The sequence below is a fragment of the Rana temporaria genome, chromosome 3 (assembly GCF_905171775.1).
Source record: "Rana temporaria chromosome 3, aRanTem1.1, whole genome shotgun sequence".
In the NCBI taxonomy this organism is placed as follows: Eukaryota; Metazoa; Chordata; class Amphibia; order Anura; family Ranidae; genus Rana; species Rana temporaria.
In genome coordinates this window covers 283,893,771-283,919,517 of record NC_053491.1, presented here as the reverse complement: position 1 = coordinate 283,919,517, position 25,747 = coordinate 283,893,771, and the positions used below count along the sequence as shown (strand labels likewise).

Here is a 25,747-nt window from a genome sequence, read left to right as displayed (position 1 = left end):
AGGTGCCCCTGTTAAACAGGGGCAGAAAAATTAGGCCTTAGGCACTGGTGGCGGAGCACAGAAAAACAACATTTCTTACTAGCTATCAGCAAGAAAAGTAAGGAGGAGAAAGATATTCCATCAGCAGCATAACAGGACAGTCACTCAGCATCAGCAGTCTCAAAGGGATCTGACATTTCAACAAAAAATTATTATTCAGTAACATCAGCATCAGGTGCTTGGTAGCTGGTGTTGATCCAAGCCTGATTCATTTTGATGAAGGTCAGTCGATCAACAGAGTCGGTGGAGAGGCGCACCCTGTGATCGGTCACAAAGCCTCCAGCAGCACTGAATGGGCGTTCTGAAAGAACACTGGATGCAGGGCAAGCCAGTAGCTCAATTGCGTACTGTGCAAGCTCTGGCCAGTGATCCATCCTCAAGACCCAGTAAGCCAGAGGATTTTCCGTGGGGAAGGTGTCCAAGTCGGATCTTGCTGCTAGGTATTCCCGGACCATGTAAACCAGACGCTGGCGATGGTTGCTGGAACCGGTCAGACCTTGGGGCTGCGGATTAAAAAATTGTCTGAACGCATCGGTCAGACGGACACCTTCTCCACCGCTCCTTCTCTGACTCACCGAAGCCTCAGCAAGACGTTGTCCAGGGCCAGGTTTTGGTAATCCCCCCGGTTCTGGGAACGCATTGCACAGACCCTTCTGCAAGGCCTCCCGCAGAAGTTTCATCTTCTGCTCCCTCTGCGATGGCAACATAAGGTCCGCTACCTTACTCTTGTAAGGTGGATAAAGGAGAGTTGCCAGCCAGTAATGATCCCTCTCCTTGATAGCACGTACACGAGGATCCTTACGCAGGCTTTGCAGGATCAGGGAGGCCATGCAGTGAAGGTTTGCAGAGGTATTTGGGGCAGAGTCATCTGGGTCACTGAGGACGACAGGATCCGCAGCCACCTCATCCCAGCCACGTAAAAGTCCACGTGTTCCTTGGGACTGTAAATGATCCCTTGAAGACTGCTGCTGTTGATGCTGAGTGCTAGGCTCCACCTCCATGCTGCTGATACAATCCTCCTCCTCCTCATCCTCCTCTTCCTGTGTTCTAGGTGGGCAAGCAGGAACAGTGTCTGGATAAAGGGGGCCTGAGAGGTAAGGAAGTCCTCCTCTTCCTCCCTCTGTTCTGCCTCAAGGGCCCTGTCCATTATTCCACGTAGGGTGTGCTCCAACATGTGAATAAGCGGGACAGTCTCACTGATGCATGCACTGTCACTGCTCACCATCCTCGTGGCCTCCTCAAATGGTGACAGGACAGTGCATGCATCCCTGATCAAGGCCCACTGGCGTGGTGAAAAAAACCCAAGCTCCCCTGAGCCAGTTCTGCTGCCATATTGGCACAGGTACTCATTGATGGCCCTGATTAGGCGGTTCTTGGGCAGGTGGTATTCCCTCTGGAGGTCTGTCAGCCGAGCAGTGGCATTATATGACCTCTGGAAATGCACACAGACTTTCCTGGCCTGCTTCAGGACATCCTGTAAGCCCGGGTACCTGCCCAAGAACCGCTGCACCACCAAATTGAGAACATGCGCAAAACAGGGCACATGGGTGAGTTTTCCCTGTCGCAGGGCAGAGAGGAGGTTGGTGCCATTATCGCTGACCACCATTCCAGGCTTCAGCTGGTGTGGCATCAACCACCTCTAAGCCTGCCCCTGCAGAGCTGAAAGAACCTCTTCCCCAGTGTGGCTTCTGTCTCCCAAGCACACCAGCTCTAGCACCGCATGGCATCTCTTGGCCTGCATTCCTGCGTAGCCCCTCGTACGCCTACGGAGCACGGCTGGTTCTGAGCAAACATCACCACAGGAAGAGGCCACAGAGGAAGAAGAAGAGGAGGGGTGGAGGAGAGAGGTGTGTCACAAGCAGTAGTAGTGTCTTGAAGGCGTGGTGGCGGAACAACCTCCAAAACTACTGTACCTTGCCCTGCGTCCTTCCCAGCTGCCAGCAGAGTCACCCAATGGGCCGTAAAAGACAGGTAACGTCCCTGTCCATGCCTGCTGGACCATGAGTCAGCGGTAAGATGCACCTTACCACTGACCACCCTGTCCAGCGAGGCATGGACATTGCCTTCCACATGCCGGTAGAGAGCCGGAATCGCCTTCCATGAGAAAAAGTAGCGTTTGGGTACTTGCCACTGAGGTACTGCACATTCCACAAACTCACGGAAGGGGGCAGAATCTATCAACTGAAAAGGTAGCAGTTGAAGTGCTAGCAATTTTGCTAAGCTGGCATTCAACCGCTGGGCATGTGGATGGCTGGGAGCATACTTCTTTCGGCGCTGCAGCAGCTGGGGCAAGGAAATTTGTCTGGTACTATCAGTAGATTGCCTGCATGTACTACCACTACTACGTTGTGACACACCTATTTCTACACCTCCGGTGCAGGCTTCAGAGAGGACTGGGAGTCTAGTGGGGTTGGAGGTCACAGAAGGGCAAGGGGAGGTCCGCTTCGGTCTTTGGTGTGGGTCTTTCTGATATGCTTGCCAACGAGCTGCATGGCAGATCGACATATGTCTGGACAAACATGTGGTGCCCAAGCGGGTGATGTTTTGGCCACGCGAGATACGCTTGAGACATATGTTGCAAACAGCAAAGGTACGATCTGATGGACATGTTTCAAAAAAGGCTCACATCAAAGAACTTTTGCTGCACCGTTGAGACACAGCAGCACCAGATAATGCAGTTGGTGTGCTGCCCTTAAGCTCACCCCTGGAGGGCATCCTGCCTCTTTGGAGATGTGCCTGTGCCTCGTCCTCCTCCTCCTCCTCTTCCTCCTCCTCTCTCCTATCAGGCACCCAGGTAGAGTCAATGACCTCATCATCCCCTCCCTCCTCATCATCACTGTCGAAAACCTGGCAGTATGCTCCAGCTGGGGGAACATCACTCCCAGATTGTTGTCCCTCTTGGCCACCCCCTCTCCCTGGGCTCACATCAATGCCTTCCTCTATCTGTGTTCCGTCATCGGAGTCTTCAAAACGCTGCGCATCTTCATGTAGCATGTAACCAACACTGTGTTGAAACAGTTTGGGGGACTCCTCAGGAGGACACGGTGGGACTAGGGAAGGATTGTGTGATGCCATTGTGCAGAGGGAAGAGGACGCCTTGGCAGCTGCTTTGCCAGATAAACTATGATCAGTCTGTGTGAGAGAGGATGAGGAGGATGAGGACGGCTTGGTCATCCACTCAACTAATTTCTCTGCATGTTGAGGCTCAACATGGCCAGCTCCCGAAAAGAAGGACGAGCGGCCACGGCCACGTGCTGAAGAGGATGCACCACATCCACCACCAGCATTACCTCTAGATGCAGAGCCTGCTTGCCCTCGTGCCTCTCTGCCTCTCTTTGTCCTTCCAGCCATATTTATGCGCTCAGGTGCTATGTAACAAAATAGTCGCAGTCACACCGACTGCGTTCAGGTGTTAGTAAACTGCACACACGCAGTAAGAGGGACTGTGTTCAGGTGTTATGTAACGAAATAGTCGCAGTCACACCGACTGCGTTCAGGTGTTAGTAAACTGCACGCACGCAGTAAGAGGGACTGCGTTCAGGTGTTATGTAACAAAATAGTCGCAGTCACACCGACTGCGTTCAGGTGTTAGTAAACTGCACACACGCAGTAAGAGGGACTGCGTTCAGGTGTTATGTAACAAAATAGTCACAGTCACACCGACTGCGTTCAGGTGTTAGTAAACTGCACACACGCAGTAAGAGCGACTGCGTTCAGGTGCTATGTAACAAAATAGTCGCAGTCACACCAACTGCGTTCAGGTGGTATTAAACAGCACCCGCGCAGTAAGAGCGACTGTGTTCAAGTGCTATGTAACAGCACACACGCAGTGACACCAACTGCGTTTAGTTGCTATTAAACAGCACACACGCAGTAAGGCCCCGTACACACGAGAGGATCTATCCGCTGGAATTGATCTGCGGATCAGTTCCAGCGGATAGATCCGCTGGTGTGTACATCCCAGCGGATCTTTTTCCGCGGATTTTTTTCGGGCCGACCGATTTCCAGCAGATAAAAATTTCTTAGCATGCTAAGAAATCTATCCGCTGGAATCGGCTTCAGCGGATCGATCCGGTGGTCTGTACAGACTCACCGGATGGATCCGTCCGATTCCCTCCCTCGCATGCGTCGTAATGATTCGACGCATGCATGGGTATCTTTATATGACAGTGTCGCGCACGTCGCCGCGTCATCATTGCGGCGACGGCGCGACACGTCATCGCGATGGAATTTCGGCGCGGATTTCGATCCGATGGTGAGTACACTCCATCGGATCAAAATCCGCGGAAACCCTCGAGAGGATTTATCCGCGGATACGGTCCGGCGGACCGTATCCGCGGATCAATCCTCTCGTGTGTACCCGGCATAAGAGCGACTGCGTTCAAGTGCTATGTAACAGCACACACGCAGTGACACCAACTGCGTTTAGTTGGTATTAAACAGCACCCGCGCAGTAAGAGCGACTGCGTTCAGGTGCTATGTAACAGCACACACGCAGTGACACCAACTGCGTTTAGTTGCTATTGAACAGCACACACGCAGTAAGAAGGACTGCGTTTCTGTGCAATTCAATAGCCCACTTGCATTAACAGCGACTGCGTTTCTGTGCAAATAAATTGCACACGTGCAGTAACAGGTAATGCGTGTATGTGCAATTAACTAGCACACGTTGAATAACATGGACTAATATTTTTAAGCTAATCCCTAATGCAGGCAATACAACACGTTAGAGCACTGCATGTAGAACAATCTCCTGCCTGACAAATACTAATAGCAGATCTAGCTGAGCTATACAGTTTATAAATATATTGACAACTCCTAGGGATGTGAATATATTATCTACAAACTGTAGATTAAACTATACTGACTAGCCTTCCTGCTCTATCTAACTATCTATCTATCTATCTATCTATCTATCTAGTAGAAAAGACACTGGCCCAGATTCTCAAACAATTACGTTGCTCCTGGGCAGCGTAACGTATGTGCTTTACGTTACACCGCCGCAGGTTTACAGCGTTAGTGCCTGATTCTCAGAACACTTACCTGTAAACTTGCGGCGGTGTATCGTAAAAGCGCTCGGCGCAAGCCCGCCCAATTCAAATGGGGAGGGCACCATTTAAATTAGGCGTGCTCCCGCGCCGAGCGTACTGCGCATGCTCCGTCGGGTAAATTACCCGACGTGCATTGCGCTAAATGACGTCGCCCTGACGTCATTTGCTTAGACGTTTACGTAAATGGCGTCCAGCGCCATTCACGGACGTCTTACGCAAACAACGTAATTTTTTTTAAATTTGACGCGGGAACGACAGCCATACTTAACATTGGTTGCCCCTCCTAATAGCAGGGGCAACCTTACGCGTCGCGTACGCTACGGAAACGACGTAAATTCTCAGTGTCGACCGCGCGTATGTTCGGGAATCTCGCGTAATTACCTCATTTGCATAGACGACGGGGAAAACGACGATGTGACACCTAGCGGCGGGAAAAATAATTGCTTTTAAGATCTGACAGCGTAAGAGCCTTACGCCTGTCAGATCTAATGGGTATCTATGCCTAACTGATTCTAGGAATCAGTCGCATAGATACCCAGGGCCAGATTAGGATTTACGACGGCGCAAATGGTGTTGCGCGGTCGTAATGCCATTGAGAATCTGGGCCACTGTGTCTCTATCTCTCTCTCTCTCTAACTGTCTGACTGACTTCTCTAACAAAAGCCGGAACACACTACACGAGGCCGCCGTGCAGGCTGCCTTTTATAGTGTGGGGCGTGTACTAATCCCCCCACCCTGGCTTTGGCCAATTATGGCTCTTCGTTTTTTGCGCGCTGTGATTGGCCAAGCATGCGGGACATACAGCATGCTTGGCCAATCATCAGCGCTCAACGACGCAGTGAATTATGGGACGTTTTGCAGCACTCGAATTTGGCGCGAACGACCCGTTTTGTTCAAGTTTCATCGAACGATCGAACGACCGATGTTCGAGTTGAACATACGTTCGTATCGAACACGAAGCTCATCCCTACCTGCCACTATACTGCCCTATACTATCATTTACAGGGGCTGGTTTGGGGTGCGCCCCGTGCCCGTGCGCTGCCTGCTTGGTGCTGGGCAGCCTAGACAGAGGGGGGGTGACACCATGTTTTACCGCACCGGGTGACACCAACACTAGTGACGCCACTGGCCGCGGGCACCCGCTGGGAGGCAGAGACGTATGCATTGTAGACAAAATTTCTGCTGTGCGTTTATGCTCACTCGGACCTTCTGTCATGAGAGGGTTAATCTCTGCAACAGCCAACGTACCTTGGCCTATAGGCTGTTCAGCCCCATCTCCTGGCACAGCAGCCATAGTGTCCACCTCACTTTTAACTACAGAAATTTCTTTCAGCATTGCTATTAGACTCTTGGCTCAATTATCTTAAATGGATGTGCTCTGTAGTACTGAATCCGCCCAAGGAGACATAGAAACATCAAAGGGATCAACAGCACCTGACCCACTATACTTGTCAGCAGGGATGAGCTTCGAGTTTGAGTCGAACTTATGTTCGACTCGAACATTGCCTGTTTGCTCGTTCGCCGATCAACGAACAATTTGGGGTGTTCGTGGCAAATTCGAAAAGCCGTGGAACATCCTGTAAAAGTCTATGGGAGATATCTAAAGTGCTAATTTTAAAGGCTTATATGCAAGTTATTGTCATAAAAAGTGTTTGGGGCCCGGGTCCTGCCCCAGGGGACATGTATCCGTGAAAAAAAAAATATTTTAAAAACTGCAGTTTTTTTTGGGAGAAGTGATTTTAATAATGCTTAAAGTGAAACAATAAAAGTGAAATATTCCTTTAAATTTTCGTACCTGGGGGGGGGTGTGTGTATAGTATGCCTGTAAAGTAGCGCTTGTTTCCCGTGCTTAGAACTGTCCCTGCACAAAATTTAATTTCTGAAGGAAAGAAAGTAATTTAAAAGTACTCACGGCTGTAATGAATTGTTGGCTCCCAGCAATACAGAAAAAGTCATTGAAAGTCATTGATAAAAAAAATGTATGGGGGTCCCCCCAAATTCAATTACCAGGCCCTTCAGGTCTGGAATGGATATTAAGGGGATCCCTGCACCAAATAAAAAAAAATGACGTTGGCTTCCCCCCAAATATCCATACCAGACCCTTCAGGTCTGGTGTGGATTTTAAAGGGAACTCTGCAGCAAATTTAAAAAAAAATGGCATGGAGTTCCCTCCAAAAATCCATACCAGACCCTTATCCGAGCACGCAACCTGGCAGGCCACAGGAAAAGAGGGGGGATGAAAGAGCACCCCCCCTCCTTAATCGTACCAGGCCACATGCCCTCAGCATGGAGAGGATGCTTTGGGGGTCTGTGACCCCTCAAAGCACCTTATCCCCATGTTGATGGGGACAAGGGCCTCATCCCCACAACCCTTGCCCGGTGGTTGTGGGGGTCTGCAGGCGGGGAGCTTATCAGAATCTGGAAGACCCCTTTAACAAAGAGGACTCCCAGATACTGCCCCCCTTTGTGAATTGGTAAGGGTACATTGTACCCCTACCATTTCACAAAGAAAGTGTAAAATACAAACAAAAAAAACACAGAGACAGTTGGGATAAGTCCTTTATTAAGAATAAAAAAAGATTCTAGCGGTGGTAATCCACTCTCGATCTCCAAGGCCTGTCATATACATGTTTAGAGTTTAGCCAAGTTAACCCTTACAGAAACAATATTACATACACATGTAGCGCCCCCTTACTTTCAGTATGGGCACTACGTTGAAGTTATTGGGGAATGGGAGAGTTATTTTGCTCCCATTCACAATTTTCTAAATTTGGGCTGCTGTCATTCTGGAACTGTCCTGTAGGTCAGTCTGCGCTCCAGGGATGCAATCCCATCCCTGGGTGACAGTTGGCGCTAGAGGGGTTCTGGCAGAGCCTCTTTAGGCCTGTGGCAGAGGCCCTAGAGCCAGGCCTGTGGCAGAGGCCTGTTCCTCCCAGCAATCTAAAGTGACACTTCGGCTGCCAGGCTTGTGGCAGAAGTCTGTCCGGAGGCACTTCACCCACTCTGGCTAGAGTGGCGACGAACTGTATCTACTACTATTGTACTACTGAGAGCAGGATTGCTCTTTCTCATATCCAGGCCTGATACTGCAAGGTTCTCTCTCTCTCTCTCTCGCGCTTCATTAACCTTCTTGCTCTACCTCCTGTTGATCTTGGCCATGTTGGGCCTGGAAATAAAGCATTTGAAAACCTTTATTCATTGACTGGACATTCGCTCACTACTCATCAACTACACCCCTAGACAACACTGAAAGGTAACTTAATATGCCGATCCCAACAACAACCAGCGGCTCCTGAGGGGGTAACGCTACACACACTACAATTTCCTATCCTAAATTGTATATATATATATATATATATATATATATATACATCTATGTACAAACATTTCCAATGGCTAATGGAGATTACTTATAAACTCTTCATAAGGCAACAATTGTAATGGAATGACAGAAATCTACTTTTTTATCTGACAGCAATATAAAAATCCGTATTACTTTATTTTTCAGATTATCATGGCTATTATGCTTGTGTGGCTGCTCTGCTATATTCTGACATTGACTGATGTGTTTCCATCAGGAAGTAAAGCAAGAACTGATGCAAGAGGTGATATAATGTCCAGCTCTCCATGGTTCCGTTTCCCATATCCTTGTAGGTATTTTTTCTAATTGATGGTTTCCATAGTTGTCAACACAAATTAACCACTTAACCTCCAGAAGTAAAGATAATTTTTTGCTATTCAGTAGTGTGCAACTTTAACTGGCAATTGGGCAGTCGTAGCATGGGGGGTGCAAGGGGGACCACCGCCCCGGGCGCAAAATTTAGAGGGGCGTTGTCACAAGTGTGGAGAGAAGGGAGCGCCAACAACAGATAGGACATAGGAACAAATGCATGATGTCACCACTCCAGGCTTTACCAGTCATTATCAAGCAAGCTCTCCTCTTCCCTACAGCCACAGCTTTCTCACACAGCGGATGATGTGACCAGACTGGAGCTAGATGAAAATAGGTAATTCCATGGGTCAGGGGGCACAAATTACTTGCTTCGCCCCAGGCGCTGACAACCCACGCTACGCCACTGCTGTACGCAAATTAATTTTTATAATTTCTTTTGGTAGTATTTGATCACCACTTTTTATTTTTTAATATATAAACGAAAAAAAGACTAAACATTTTGAAAGAAAAACAATGTCTACTTTTTGTTATAAATCATATCTATTAAAAAAAATCTAATTTCTTCAGAAATGTAGCCCAAAATATATTCTGCTACATGACTTTGATAAAAATTAAGTGTATATTAATTGGTTTGTGTGAAAGTTTTAGTATCTACAAATCATGGTATACAGTGCATCCGGAAAGTATTCACAGCACTTCACTTTTTCCACATTTTGTTACAGCCTTATTCCAAAATGGATTAGATGTGTTATTTTTCTCAAAATTCTACAAACAATAACCCATAATGACAACATGAAAGAAGTTTGTTTAAAATCTTTGCAAATTTATTAAAAATAAAAAACGAAAAAATCCCATGTACATAAGTGTCAGAACCATTGACGTATCTCGGCATAGAGCCTACATATACCGTCAGAATGTTTATACTGAACTATAAAATATTATTGTATTTATGGAAATATGGAAATCTGTGCTTTGGGAGATATACAATTTTGCTACAATACAAGATATCAAAATTCCTTTTTCCGTGCTATTTTGAGGACAAGCAACACAAATGAATATTTAAAATATATATATATATTTATTAACTAAAGATATAGTGCAAAATTAAAATCAGGTACAATTTGTGATAAAACAAATAATTGATATGCTTCTACAATCAGAGATACATGATGTTTGAATGTTCAGATGATCTTTACATTATATGACAAGGTATATTCATAGCTCTTATTTAAATCATCCTGGAGTATTAAAACCTTTTTTTAGCTCTTAGTGACATAACCTTGACATTGTGTTATTCTTCTCAATACCAAACAGATCTCTTGCTACTACTTATTATATATGTGTACAGAACAAATGTTATATTGTACACAAGCTTTGCAACGCAAACAAGCTTAATTTTAAATTTAGTGAGAATATATTTTTACAGACCTCATTCTAAAACCGATTTACCATCGTTGGCACTTAGCTTTTCAAAGACAAACGTAATGTGTATGTCTTTAATATTTGGAATACAATTATCTCATACTGCAGTTAGAAATAACCAACTCCCAAATGATGTTTGCCAAGTATATTTAAATGGTCTTAGTTGTGTGTATGTGAAAACCTTCAAATTACCAAAAGGTAAATAATCAAGATTATACATTACCAGTATGTAAGAGTTCTTTCTGTTTGATAAGTGAGAGTCCTAATGAAGGATTCTCTTTGAACTATTGCTACATGTTTGCGGTCAATCTCTGCCTTCCAGCTTCCTTCAGAGATCAGCTCCCATCAGCCTCGCGATCCCATCAGCCTAGCCATCTTCCCCCACAGATCTCGCAGATCCCCTCCTGTCCTGTGTAATCACTTTTTATCTCCCCAAAGAAGTGGGTGTGTATTTCATTATCACGTGACTGACAACGTCACATGACAATATGTTTTGGTGGTTAACCATATTGAACCATGCCGATATTAATCTGTAGGGGGCAGTGGTGTCTAAGGAATTATTCCTAATGATAGGGTCAACCAGAGTTGATCATGATTTATGACCCCCTGTGACCTGAATCTTGGTATAGCATCATAAATTGTTTTATATGTCAAACAACTGTCAGACATCCTGGCACTTCGATTACATCTGTATTATGATTGAGATAAGGTTTATGGTCAGCACACATGCCTTGGGAAGTTCCTTTGAACTAATGCCGGAATGTGATCAAAGCAGTCTAATACTTTTAAGCTATTATAGGATCTTATTTTTGGGACCCTAGTAATGTCTATGTATTAAACAGGTTTATATATGAATTACTAATACACATATATTGTTAAGGCATTACAAAGAAACAATACTATTTGAGATATATAATCCCACCGACATTGTGAATAAGCCCTGTGACCTCAATAGTACAAAGACCACGCTATGTTTTGTGTCATGCTGTGCAAAGCCTTTCATCTCATATGAAACCAGAATTCCTCACCATTCTCTTATCTTATAAGTGTCGAACCCAAAAGAGATATGACCTGGGAGATGGTAAATACAAGGTTTATACACCCCCCTGTGAGACATAAAGTCCTTCTGTTAACAAAGCCTTATTCACAGGTTTTGAACTGTGACTCAACCTTAGACACAAAATAGTGTCTCTTCTGCCAAATATATATGGATATGGAAAACATTAAAATTATGTAATATGCGTAATATAAAAGGCCTGTGCGTATATTCTTTTAACCCCAAATGTCCTGACATAAGTATTGCTTAATACTTTGTTGAAGCACCTTTGGCACTAATTACAGCCTCAAGCCTTTTTGAGTATGATGCTACAAGCTTGGCACATCTACTTTTGGCCAGTTTCTCCCATTTTTCTTTTCAGGATCTCTTTAGTGCCATCAGGTTTGATGGGGAATGTCAGTGCACAGCCATTTTCATATCTCCTCAGAGTTGTTCAATCGGTTTCATGTCTGGGCTCTGGCTGGACCACTCAAGAACATTCACAGAGTTGTCAATTAACCACTCCTTTGATATCTTGGATGTGTGCTTAGGGTCGTTGTCCTGTTAAAAATAGGATTTTTTCATCATACTTACCTGTAAAATCATTTTCTTTGAGTACATCACGGGACACAGAGTAAGGCTATTATTCCTTCCTGGTTTATACTTTATCTCCAGGTGAATGGACACTGGTAGACCAAAAGGTCTTTAGATAGGAAGTGATCCCCTATATAACCCCCTCCCATACAGCAAGTACTTCAGTTTTGTAGCAAGCACTTAATCCTCAAAAAGAGGGGAGGGACCTCTGTGTCCCATGATATACTCAAAGAAAGGGATTTTACAGGTAAGTATGATAAAATAATTTTCTTTATCATACATCACGGGACACAGACTGAGGCTATTATTCCTTACTTACTGGGACTTCCCAGAGCAATAGCTTTGAGGGGAGGGAGACACCCTGCCAAAAAAATAGCCATCAGACCTATACAGCAGCCCGCAGTACACTGCGGCTGAAAGCCGAATCCTCGGCTGCTTGAACTTCCACTTGCTAAAATGTTGTGAACGTATGCACTAAAGACTAGGTAGCCGCCTTACAAATCTGAGCCACAGATACCTGATGGCAAAAAGCCCAGGAGTTTCCTGTACCCCTGGAAGAATGTGCTCTCACCCTAAAGGAAGGAGCCCTATGTTTTAGACCATAGAATAAATGACCAACTGGCGGACCCAATTGGCAATGGAAGCTTTGGAAGCTGCCTGCCCCTTCTCCCAATAACGAATTGGGGTGGAATATTGGACCTTGAGACAGTAGATCGGGGCGGCTCGGAAGTGTCCATGGCCTGTCCATTGGCAGTCTCACAATCTCTGGGAACCAGGGCTTTCTGGGCCAGGCTGGTGTCACCAGGATGACTGAAACCCCCTCTCTCCAAATCCTGTGCAACAAATGTGGAAGGAGAAGGATCGGGGGAAAGCATAAACCAGGGAGAACTAGTGTCATGGACGCTGTAGCTTGTTGTTGAACATGGATGCCAATAGATCAACGTTTGGTCATCTCCAACGCTGGTAGATTTCCAAAAATACGTTCGGTATAGAGACCATTCCCCTGGGCAGATCTGCTGGCGGCTGAGATAATCTGCCTTCCAGTTCTCTACACCTGGGATATGGACCGCCGATAGAACTGGCACATGTTTCTCTGCCCAGGTTAATATGTGCTTCACCTCCTCCTGAGTTGAACGGCTCCTGGTACCACCCTGGTGGTTAATATAGGCCACTGCAGGGGCATTGTCGGACTGAACCCTGATGGGGCAGTTCTGAAGCTCCACCGTCCAGGATGGTAGGGCCAGACATACCGCCTGTAACTCCAGGATGTTGATGGGCAGGCTCTGCCCTTGACCATCTCCCCCTGAGCTGTGAGCCCCTCTAGGGTCACTCCCCAGCTTGAGAGACTTGAGTCTGTGGTCCAAGACACCGGGAGGAAGGATCTTCCCTTTTGTAGGTTCCAATCATGCAACCACCAGTATAGGCTTAAGCGTGCCTGGGGAGATAAAGACATAGGGTAATCCAGGGCTTGTGCTCTCCTGTTCCAAACCAACAAGATATCTTGTATAGGCCTGGAATGGATCCTTCAGGGCACGGATCTTTACACTGTGCAGACTACACTGTGTACCAGGACCTGTAGTGAGTAATCTCTGAGCAGGAGGTCGTCCAAGTATCCGAGCACCAAGATCACCTGGTCCCTTAAAAGACCCAGTTCAGGTGGGATCTTTGTAAAAACCTGAGGTGCTGTGGCAAGCCCGAAGGGCAGTGCCACAAACTGGACATTATGTTCCTCTACTGCAAATCGAATGAACCTCTGATGAGGCTGAAAGATAGGTATGTGTAAATACGTGTCCTTGATATCGATGAAGACTAAGAAGTCTCCCATCTGGAGCGAGGCCACTACCAAGCGGACTGACTCCATCCTGAAGCATTGGATTAACAGATGTTGGTTCAGGGATCTAAAGTCCAAGATTGGCCTTATGTCCCCATTTGGTTTTAGAACTGTGAACAGGTTCAAATAAAACCCTGTACCTCTTTCAGGACACCGGAACCTGTATTATCACTCCCTGATCCACTAACTGCTCTAGTCCTTGAAACAATAAGTTTCTTTTTGGTGGATCCACAGGAACGCTGGATCTTAAAAACCTCTGGAAGAGGAAACCTCCGTAATTCCAGCGTGTAACCGCGGTACACTGTGGAGGTGACCCACTCGTCCTGCACCACTGTTCTCCAAATGTCTGCAAATTGGAGAAGCCTTCCCCCCACTCGATAGAGTCCAGGGAGCTTCCACTCAAAAGAAGGGGTTGGTGCTGGGTTTAGAAGAGTTCTGGACCCAGGGTTTTTTCTGACCCTTTGGCTTGCCATTGGCTCTATCACCATGTTGGAGGCGGAACTGCCTTGTCGCTGAAATACCCTGGGAAGTCCATGAGGTTTTAAATGAGGGACGCCTGGTCCTTCTCTTTACATGAATAAAGAACTCTCCCCCGGAAATCTTTTGGATGTACTTGCCAAGATCATCACCAAACAAATGTTCCCCATGGAAGGGGAACCCTGCTAATAACTTCTTACAGGGAAGCTCAGCTGACCAGTTCTTAAGCCACACACATCTGCACATGTGTACAGACAGGAGAGCCAAATGAAAGACTTGCTGTATAGAATTCTTTAAGGCATCTACAGCAAAACACAGAGCTCGAGGAAAACCTGCCCTATTTTCAGCAAGATCATCCTCTTGGTTGGGCCTATCAGGCCTTCTGACCTGATCCTTTAAGGACTGGCAGACTCCAATTGCCGCGACAGCTGGCTGAATAGCTGAACTGGCCAAAGAAAAGGAAGAAACTATATTTTTTCGCAATAATAAATATCCCCCCCAAAAATATAAAAAAAAAACAAATTTCTTCCTCAGTTTAGGCTGATATATATTCTTCCATATATTTCTGGTAAACAAAAACGCAATAAACGTATATTGATTGGTTTGCGCAAAAGTTATAGCGTGTACAAAATAGGGAATAGGTTTATGGCATTTTTTTTTTTTTACTAGTAATGGCGCTGATCTGCGATGTCTAGTGGGACTGCGACATATCAGAGGACAGATCGGACACTTTTGACACTTTTTTGGGACCATTGACTTTTATAGAGCGATCGGAGCTAAAAATAGCTAAAAATAGCCACTGATTACTGTATAAATATCACTGGCAGGGAAGGGGTAACACTAGGGGGCGATCAAGGGGTTAACTGTGTTACCTAGGGAGTGGTGTTTCTAACTGTGTGGGGATGGGACTGCCTGGGGGAAGAGACCAATCTCTGTTCCTAAACAGTGGGAACAGGAGATCTGTCTCTCCTCTCCTGACAGAACAGACATCTGTCTATTTACATTGACAGATCTCCGAACTCTCTCTGTCAGGAGCCAACCTTCCACAGGATAACTGCAGCAGCTGGTCCTTAACAGGTTAAGGAAGAGACTGATGCATCTACGGCTGGCCTGCTCCATTTCTTAACAAACTTTTCCCCCATGGTATATAAAAGGGAAAACCTCTTAGGAGGAACAAAAATCCTGTCAAGATGTTCCCAATCAGCTTACACTGCCTGTTCTAACAGCGGGTGCAAGGTGAAAGCCTGTGAAGCCTGAGGGGGCTTCAGGAACCCCAAAGAGAACAAGGTAGGTTTAGAAACCTCTGCAGGATGTAACTTAAAGGCAGAACGCACCATCTCAGTAAGAGTCTGGATCAAAAGCCTCTGTGACTGAGAGGCTGATACCAACTGGACATCTTCAGGCCCAGATTCCTCAGAAGCAGATTCATCTTCCAGATCCTCCACAGAATCTGTGGAATTTAGCTCTTGCCCATCCCTAACCCATTCCTGCTCCAAGTTAGGAGGCTCAGGGGAGGGAATCTGTCACGCTTCTTGCCACCCTGTGGGATGGAGGCAATCATGCCAGCAATCCTGTGCTCTAACCCGGCTAGGGCTAAGGACAGTTCATCCATGGTGATAGAGGCTGAAACAGCAGCGTTGACTGTAACACAATACCAGACAGGCGCAGTGGCTCAGATTGCCCGGAAGCCTCTGGTCTCTTAGGTTATACAACACTAGGGTTTTGACTAGGCTCCTCAGGAGCTGCTGACAACATAGGTGTGCCCTTTCCTGTAGTGTAAGCCCCGCTCCTCTTTTTTGAAGACATTGCAAGTCACAAAAAGGGAGTATGTGGGTTTAGTAGTTTACTGCAGAAGGGAGACCCTTTAATAGGGATCACTAAGCCCCTATGCAACAATCCTGCTAAGCTCTTTAGCTTGCCAACCAACACCTGGTGACTCACGTGACCCGGGTAAGGAGGAATGAACTGCTGAAGCGAAAGATTTTCAGAGCCTGCTCTGTGTGCCACAGCTGTCCCCTGGTCACCCACTCTCAGCTTAGCTAAGATGGCTGTGCTTCGGGACGCTCTGTGCCTGCGCAGGCGCGCACATGCCCAGTCATGCTTCAACAAATTTCCGTGCGCCGTTGAATTTTCATGCATGGACCATCCACAAAAGACAACAAGACAATAAAAGACAACAAGAAAGCTTACTCTTTCCAACAGTCAGCCCAAAACTCCCCCCTGTGGTCACCGCTACACAGGTGTCCAGCCTTAGCTAGATTTAAAGCTTGTTACACACATGGGGCACCCCACAATAAGTAAATAAGGGGAGATTTCACCTACCCATCCAGGTGCAGGGCAACCTTAGAAACCAAGAGCCCAATCTTCACCCATCACCATGGGTTCCTGTTATGAGAGAGCTATGAAGAAGCACTAAGGCATAGTGCGAAACGTCAGCTTTTCTTTTGTTGTGCTGTTTTTTGCTGTGGCATGTATTTTGTGATTTTTAATTAAAGGAGGAGTTTTTTTTGGAGTGCGGCTGTCCCACCTTTTTTCCTTCATCCTAACATGGGTCCCTGTTACTTGTTGACCTTCAAGGATTGGTTCCCCTTTTCATGTTTTAGGGTCCACTCCCTTGGACCTATACAGCACCCTGCAGTAATGCCCTAGCTCTGTGGTGTCCAGGATTCCACTATGCAGGGTCCAGCGCCCGGAGATCGCATTACAGGCAAAACCTTGCAGGATCCTTGCGTCTTCTTTGCGAGGCTTGAGTACCTTCTATCTTAGCATATACAGTAGAACCTTGGATTGCGAGCATAATTCGTTCTGGAAGCATGCTTATAATCCAAAGCACTTGTATATCAAAGCAAATTTTCCCATAAGAAATAATGGAAACTAAAATGATTCATTCCACAACCATTTATTCAAAAGTCCTTCAATTTATAATCCATATAAAAAGATTATAGCAATGTGATATGTGTCATGATCAGTGTTATTGCTTGGCTCACCTGCTGGTTGGCACTATTGCTTTCAGCACCAACGGGGGTAATTCTGGTGGCCAACAACGGGTGTTACCATTAGATGGACTTTTCATTGATCAAGCTGCACCTGATGTGTGCTGCTGGGAGTACATAAGCCTGCACTTCACTGAGGCTCAGGTCTTCAGTATCCTCTCTGCAAGCATTGTCCTGGCCTGACCTAATCCGTTTGCTCGAATCTGTTCCTGATCCGCTTCCTGCCCTGCCCTGTCCTGGACTCTGTTTCCTGTACCCTGTCCCTGAGTCTTGTCCCCTGATTCCTGCTTCCAGCTTTCTCTTGCTACTGCTCCCTCCATCTGGCCGCCTGTTCCCCTTGTCTCTCGTCCCTGCCTTGTTTATGTATATGTGTTCCTGTTCTCTGTATATATTAGTTAGATTAGGTGTTTTTGCGGTTTGCTGTGTTTTCTTGTATTCATTTCTTGTATGCATTGCTTGTTTTTGGTTTGCTGTTGCTTGGTTTGCACGTGTGCCTTTATCTTTAATAAATATATATTTTTCACATACTTTTGTGCCTGATTCCTTAAGTGCATCCCACTGATCTGTTTACCCTGTGCCGGATGCCTGTGTTAGGCATCCCTGACAGAATACTGAAGCCATACAAACAGATTGGCTGCACTTGGGAATTGGGTCTAGGCATTTGCTATTGCTGAGAAAAAAAAATGCAACTGGAAGATATTCTGTATCTTTCACTCCTGGCAACAGATGACAGAGATTTTTGTTATCAGACATTAAGTGAGAGCAGTTATTGAAATGCATCCGTATAGCTCATGTTTTTGTTGATCAGGGTAGCTTTTTGTTTGAGGATATGCAGCCATTGATTCGGATCTGTACAGAGTTTGCCGCAGGCGCCCTCACGGCGGGAATATTAAAGTGGCATATATATATTTTGTTCGGGAACCGGTTAATGGAATCATGACAGATCACATTAAGGACTTGTGTTAAGGATTCATAGATATGTGGGTGCCCTTAAAGCGGAGTTCCAGCCATTTCTGTGTTTATTAAAAGTCAGCAGCTACAAAATGTGTAGCTGCTGACTTTTAAAAAACACACACTCATAGTTACATAGTTACATATAGTTACATAGTAGATGAGGTTGAAAAAAGACACAAGTCCATCAAGTCCAACTTATGTGTGTGTGATTAAATGTCAGTATTACATTGTATATCCCTGTATGTTGTGGTCGTTCAGGTGCTTATCTAATAGTTTTTTTAAACTATCGATGCTCCCCACTGAGACCCCTGCCTGTGGAAGGAAATTTCATATCCTTACCGCTCTTATGCCCCATACAGACGATCGTTTTTTGTGATAAAAAAAAATGACGTTTTTGAAAACGTCATTTAAAATGATAGTGTGTGGGGAAAATGTCGTTTTATGTCTTCAGAAAAACGACCAAAAAAAAATTCGAACATGCTCGAATTTTTTGTGTCGTTTTTCAAAATGTCATTTTTTGTGTCAATGAAAATGATAGTGTGTGGGCAAAACGACGTTTTTAAACCCGCACATGCCCAGAAGCAAGTTTTGAGACGGGAGGTAAAACTACCATTCATAATGGAGTAAGCACATTCATCACGCTTTAACAGACAAAAAAGCACGAATCATCTTTTACTAACAAGTAACCAGCTAAAAGCAGCCTCAAGGCGAATAGAACTTCCCCTTTAGAGTGCCGTCACTTTGTTCATCATTTTTCAAAACGATGGTGTGTATGCTCCATCGTTTTTGAAAATGAAGTTTCAAAAATGTCGTTTTTTTTCATCACTTCAAACGTCATTTTTTTTTCATCACAAAAAACGACCGTCTGTATGGGGCATAACAGTAAAGAATCCTCTACGTAGATTAAGGGTAAACGTCTTTTCTTCTCATTTTAATGAGTGGCCATGTGTCTTGTTAAACTCCCTTCTGCTATTTTTTTTTTATCCCTATTGTCAGGTCACCAGTATGGTATTTGTAAATTTAAATCATATCCCCTCTTATGCCTCTCTTTTCCAGAGAGAATAGGCTCATTGCTCGCAACCTTTCCTCATAACTAATATCCTCCAGACCCTTTATTAGCTTTGTTGCCCTTCTTTAGACTCACTCCATTTCCAGGACATCCTTCTTGAGGACTGGTGCCCAGAACTGGACAGCATACTCTAGATGCGGCAGGACCAGAGTCTTGTTTAATCTCTGCAGTTGATCCCCTTTTTAATGCATGCCAATATTCTGTTTGCATTCATATTTTTGCCACCCAAATGCATTATTTTACATTTCTCTACATTAAACCTCATTTGGCATGTTGTTGCCCACCCCATTAATTTGTTCAGATCTTTTTTGCAAGGTTTCCACATCCTGTGGAGAAGTTATTGCCCTGCTTATCTTAGTATTGTCTGCAAATACAGAGCTGAGTTGAACTGTTTACCCCATCCTCCAGGTCGTTTATGAATAGGACTGGTCCCAGCACAGAACCCTGGGGGACCCCACTATCCTCCCCTGACCATTCCGAGTACTCCCCGTTTATCACCACCCTCTGAACTCACCCTTGTAGCCAGTTTTTAATCCATGTACTCACCCTATGGTCCATGCCAACTGACCTTATTTTGTACAGTAAACATTTATGGGGAACTGTGTCAAATGCTTTTGTAAAATCCAGATATACCACATCTATGGGCCTTCCTTTGTCTAGATGGCAACTCACCACTCATAGAAGGTTAATAGATTGGTTTGGCAAGAACAATTCTTGAATTCATGAATCCATGCTGATTACTGCTAATGATACTGTTCTCATTACTAAAATCTTGTATATAGTCCCTTATCATCCCCTCCAAGAGCTTGCATACTATTGATGTTAGGCTAACTGGTCTGTAATTCTTAGGGATGTATTTTGGGCCCTTTTTAAATATTGGTGCTACGTCAGCTTTTCTCCAATCAGCTGGTGCCATTCCAGTCAGTAGACTGTTTGTAAAATTAGAAACAATGGTCTTGCAATTACTTGACTGAGTTCCCTAAGTACCCTCGAATGCAAGCCATCTGGTCCCGGTGATTTATAAATGTTAAGTTTCTCAAGTCCAAATTTAAATCTGTCTTCCTGTGATGTGTCATATGGATAAACACTGCAGTTTTGGTTACTGAAGCCCCCCGATTCCCTCGTGAATGCTGATGATGATCCCTCAACCTTGTATTTTTTGAAGGCCTTCTCCTTTGCTTTTATATGCATTTTTACATTGAAGTTAAGCCATCCAGGACTTTTGTTCAATGGGATGCTCTGGGATGCATTGGCTAATGCTCTTATTTAAAATACTCTTAATGCAAACCTAATTCTCCTCCATGTTCTTTGTTCCTAAGATTTTATCCCAATTCATGCCTTCTAGTAAGGTTCATAGTTTAGGGAAGTTGGCATGTTTGAAATTGAGTGTCATACAGAAGCCAATTGACCTGTGATCGCTATTTTCTAAATTGCCCCGTATTTCCACATCCATGATCAGGTCTGTATTGTTGGTAATCAGTAGATCCAGTAATGCTTTATTTCTACTTGGTGCATCTACCATCTGAACCATGAAATTGTCCTGCAAGACATTTAGGAACGGCGAGCCTTATGCCGCATACACACCATCACTTTATGTGATGAAAAAAAAAGAAATTTTCTGTGAAGTAAAAAACTACGTTTTTGAAACTTCAATTTTCAAAGACGAAGTTGCCTACACACCATCATTTTTTCACAATGCTCTAGCAAAGCGAGGTTACGTTCACCACTTTTTTCCATTGAAGCTCGCTTCATAACTAGCTTCTGGGCATGCGCGGGTTTAAAAACGTCGTTTTAAACGTCGTTTTTTGCTACACACTGTCAATTTCTGTAAAGTAAAAAACGACGTTTTGAAAAACGACACATAAAATTGAAGCATGCTTCAATTTTTTTTGTCGTTTTTCACAAGACATAAAATTAAGTTTTCCCCCACACACGGTCATTTAAAGTGACGTTTTTAAAAACGTCGTTTTTTTTTCATCACATAAAGTGATGGTGTGTGATGGTAGACGAATGCATGGTTTCCTCTCCCAGTCTATGTCTGGATAATTAAAATCTCCCATTATGATAACACTTATCATCCTTGCTGCTAATCCAACTTGTGATAGGAGATCCATCTCCCCTCCTCCCTCAGGTTAGGGGGCCTATAGAATACTCCCAGTATTATTTTACCCTTAGTTTCATCCCTTTGGAGCTCTACCCATAACGATTCCACCTCCTCCCTAGCTTCCTTATTGATGTCATCTCTCACATTCACTTGTACATTATTCTTGATATATAGGCATACCCCTCCCCCTTTTTTACCCTCTCTATCCCTGCAATAAAGGGTATACCCTTGAATGGTTGCCAGCCAATCATGAGAGCTGTTGAACCAGGTCTCTGAAATTCCCACAAAATCCAAATCCTCCTCGTACAACAGTATCTCTAGTTCACCCATCTTGTCCGCCATGCTTCTGGCATTGATATATGTGAAAACCCCCCACGCCAAAAATGAGATTATTTGATAAAGAAACAATCTAAATAATTTAAATAAAAAATGCTGCTCCCCTTAAAGAGTGAAAAAACTCCTAATAGCATGTGTAGTGAGATAGGGGGCGCTGTTCATGTGCCACAAATCTAGTGACTGTGAGCCTGTGAAATTATATTATTAGGCAAACATATTAAACCATACAGACAAACCGCTGAAAAACATATAAGTGCAAACGATTCCTTCGTATTAACAGTATAGTCCCAAAACTGTATAACGTTCATAGACTTCCAATGACAGAAAATTCTTGCGGAGTGATATGAATATAGCCAACATAGGATATGTGATCCTTCACCATTCACCTTTAGAAACGACACCCAAAGTGCAAAGGATAAGTTATCTGCTTACCAGAGGTATCTGACTTCGTTAATTAAAAAGAGAGTCAGATATCGATTTGGCAGGGTAATGCCTGGTCGCATAGGAATATGACAGGAGCTGTATATGAAAACGTCTTCCTCGTAGTTAAAGGCAGGATATGCAAAAGGAATAATAAACATCCATAGTGTAATACTGCTTTATTTATAAAAGGTACATCGAAAAAATAGCCAAATGGCTCCTTACATTAAAAAGTGCGTACCCAGCACTGGGGCTGCTGGCTTGTGAGAATCAACCTCGTGCCCACCTCAGTGGATGGCGTGCGTTCCACCGGTCGTGAACAGCTCGGTTTTAACAGCTCCGTGAGCAGAGAGCTGCAGACTGTCAGTCACAGCTTTCTGCTCTTCTCCCTCCGCACTCATTGGAGCATTGAGATATGGAGGGGGCAGAGTGGCCGCCTCAGGCTCTCAGTGGCTCGCTGAGGCGTGTGTTGGTCCAGGCACCTGGTGGATCCAATTGTTGGGATGATGCCGTGCCTGGATTGAAATCTGTGACGTCAGCAGAGAGCGGACTTCAGTCCCCTCTCTGTGGAAAATGGGTCACAGGAGTGCAAAACGAATTGCACTCCTGTGATCCATAGGAGATGCCCAGCCAAACGAGCTTTGGCTGGACTTCTCCATTAAATTGTAAGTTATCAATTTGATGTTTAAAATAAATGCCCTCTTCTAATTGAAGTACATTCCCTGCCTGCAGTAGCTTTGTGGACGCACAGAAAAAAGGTGTCCCTGAATTTTTTTTTTATGTTTGCAGCTATGCATGTTAAACCCTAAATATGGGTGGGGGTAACATGGTGGAACTTGACACAAAAAATATAGCTTTTTTTTTGTGCAGAAAAGGCATACTTCACTTTTGTTCTGCAATTGAAGATTCTTGCCTATCTGCAATGCATACCAAGCTGAACACATAGGGCCAGATCCACAAAAGACATACGCCGACTTATCTGCTGTTCAGTCTGTGTGTAACTTTGGAAACGATCCTCAAAAGGCTTTTTCCAAAGTTAGGCAGAAGATCCGGCATGTGTAATTGAATTACACTGCCGAATCTTAGGATGCAGTACCGCATCCGCCGCTGGGGGCATTTCGAGTCGAAATGCCGTTTCTAGTATGCAAATTAGCACTTAAGGCGATCCACAAAGCTTTCCAGCTTCGTTTTTTCGCCGTAAGTGTTATTTTGCAAGTGTAAAATTAGGGCTGGTTCTACAAAGTGTAAACTAGTCACACCTTGTAAAAGCCCATTCCAGCGACGGCATTTGGTATGCATTCCCGAGGGAGAACTCCACGGCAATTTGTAAAAACAAAACCGGCATGGGTTCCCCCCCAGGAGCATACCAGGCCCTTAGGTCTGGTATGGGTTGTAAGGAGACCCCCCCACGCCGAAAAATCGACGTAGGGGGTCCCCCTACAATCCATACCAGACCCGTATCCAAAGCACGCTACCCGGCCGGCCAGGAATGGGAGTGGGGACGAGCGAGCGCCCCCCCCCTCCTGAGCCGTGCCAGGCCGCATGCCCTCAACATGGGGGGGTTGGGTGCTCTGGGGCAGGGGGGCGCACTGCGGGCCCCCCCACCTCAGAGCACCCTGTCCCCATGTTGATGAGGACAGGACCTCTTCCCGACAACCCTTGCCATTGGTTGTCGGGGTCTGCGGGCGGGGGCTTATCGGAATCTGGGAGTCCCCTCAAATAAGGGGGCCCCCAGATACCGGCCCCCCACCCTAAGTGAATGGATATGGGGTACATCGTACCCCTATCCATTCACCTGTAGGCAAAAAGTTAGTTAGTAAACACACAACACAAGGCTTTTTAAAATAATTTATTATTCTGCTCCGGATGCCCCCCCTGTCTTCGTTATTAGCTCAATTACCAGGGGGGGCTTCTTCTTCCACTCTCCGGGGGTCTTCTCCGCTCTCCGGGGGGGTTTCTTCTTCCGCTCTCCGGGGGGGGGGCTTATCCGGACTCCGGGGGGCTTCTTCCATCTTCTCCCCTCTTCCGCTGTTGACTCGGCGAACCCCGGTTCTTCTGCAGATGTCCGGTGCCTTCTTCTTCAGCGCTGGCTGCCTGCTATCTTTGTGTGTTAGCTCAATTAGTAACAGGCAGCCAGCGCGGTCTTCTGTGACGTCATCTTCTTCTCTTCTGTTCTTCTCCCCTCTTCCGATGTTGCCTCGTCGCCTGTTGTCGCTGTAATGATGGAAGCGCGCCTTGCATCCCATTTATATAGGCATCACCGTCCCATCATGCTCCGGCAGGTACCCACGTGGTGGGTGCCTACCCACGTGCACCCACCACGTGGGTACCTACCGGAGCATGATGGGACGGCGATGCCTAAATAAATGGGATGCAAGGCGCGCTTCCATCATTACAGCGACAACAGGCGACGAGGCAACATCGGAAGAGGGGAGAAGAACAGAAGAGAAGACCCTGACGTCACAGAAGACCGCGCTGGCTGCCTGTTAGAAATTGAGCTAACACACAAAGATAGCAGGCAGCCAGCGCTGAAGAAGAAGGCACCGGACATCTGCAGAAGAACCGGGGTTCGCAGAGTCAACAGCGGAAGAGGGGAGAAGATGGAAGAAGCCCCCCGGAGTCCGGAGAAGCCCCCCCCGGAGAGCAGAGAAGACCCCCGGAGAGTGGAAGACCCCCGGAGAGCGGAAGAAGAAGCCCCCCCTGCTAATTGAGCTAATAACGAAGACAGGGGGGGCATCCGGAGCAGAATAATAAATTATTTTAAAAAGCCTTGTGTTGTGTGTTTACTAACTAACTTTTTGCCTACAGGTGAATGGATAGGGGTACGATGTACCCCATATCCATTCACTTAGGGTGGGGGGCCGGTATCTGGGGGCCCCCTTATTTGAGGGGACTCCCAGATTCCGATAAGCCCCCGCCCGCAGACCCCGACAACCAATGGCAAGGGTTGTCGGGAAGAGGTCCTGTCCTCATCAACATGGGGACAGGGTGCTCTGAGGTGGGGGGGCCCGCAGTGCGCCCCCCTGCCCCAGAGCACCCAACCCCCCCATGTTGAGGGCATGCGGCCTGGCACGGCTCAGGAGGGGGGGCGCTCGCTCGTCCCCACTCCCATTCCTGACCGGCCGGGTAGCGTGCTTTGGATACGGGTCTGGTATGGATTGTAGGGGGGCCCCCTACGTCGATTTTTCGGCGTAGGGGGGGTCCCCTTACAACCCATACCAGACCTAAGGGCCTGGTATGCTCCTGGGGGGTGAACCCATGCCGTTTTTTTCTTTGAAAATTGGCATGGAGTTCTCCCTCTCAGGAATGCATGCCGAGCGACGCTGTCATTTTTATTTTTTTTTCCCGACGCAACTTTTTTAAGCCGTCGCGATCCTCAAAACTCGGCGTAACGTAACTTCGCGCATGCGCAGTACGGCCGGCGCGGGAGCGCGCCTCATTTAAATGGGACTCGCCCCATTTGAATAGGAACGCCTTGCGCCGGCGGAATTTTAGTTACACAGCCTGAAATTTCTAGATAAGTGCTTTGTGGATCAGGCACTTAGGTAGAAACTTTAAGGCAGTGTAACTTAAATGGGATTTTTTAAGTTACGCCAGGTTTTTGTGGATCTGGCCCACAATAACTATGTTTATAATGCGTGTGGATAGATAGATAGATAGATAGATAGATAGATAGATAGATAGATAGATAGATAGATAGATAGATAGATAGATAGATAGATAGATAGATAGATAGATAGATAGATAG

At 45.8% G+C, this 25,747-nt stretch overlaps 1 protein-coding gene across 1 annotated transcript in view; it reads left to right on the top strand.

The window, feature by feature from the left end:
* The window catches only part of SLC23A1 (solute carrier family 23 member 1), a 408,950-nt gene that overhangs the window by 185,522 nt on the left and 197,681 nt on the right, over window positions 1–25,747 (top strand). Inside the window, exon 9 of the mRNA XM_040344710.1 lies at window positions 8,599–8,740. Within this exon, the coding sequence (XP_040200644.1) occupies window positions 8,599–8,740 (142 nt within the window). The remainder of the gene's footprint in view (window positions 1–8,598; window positions 8,741–25,747) is intronic.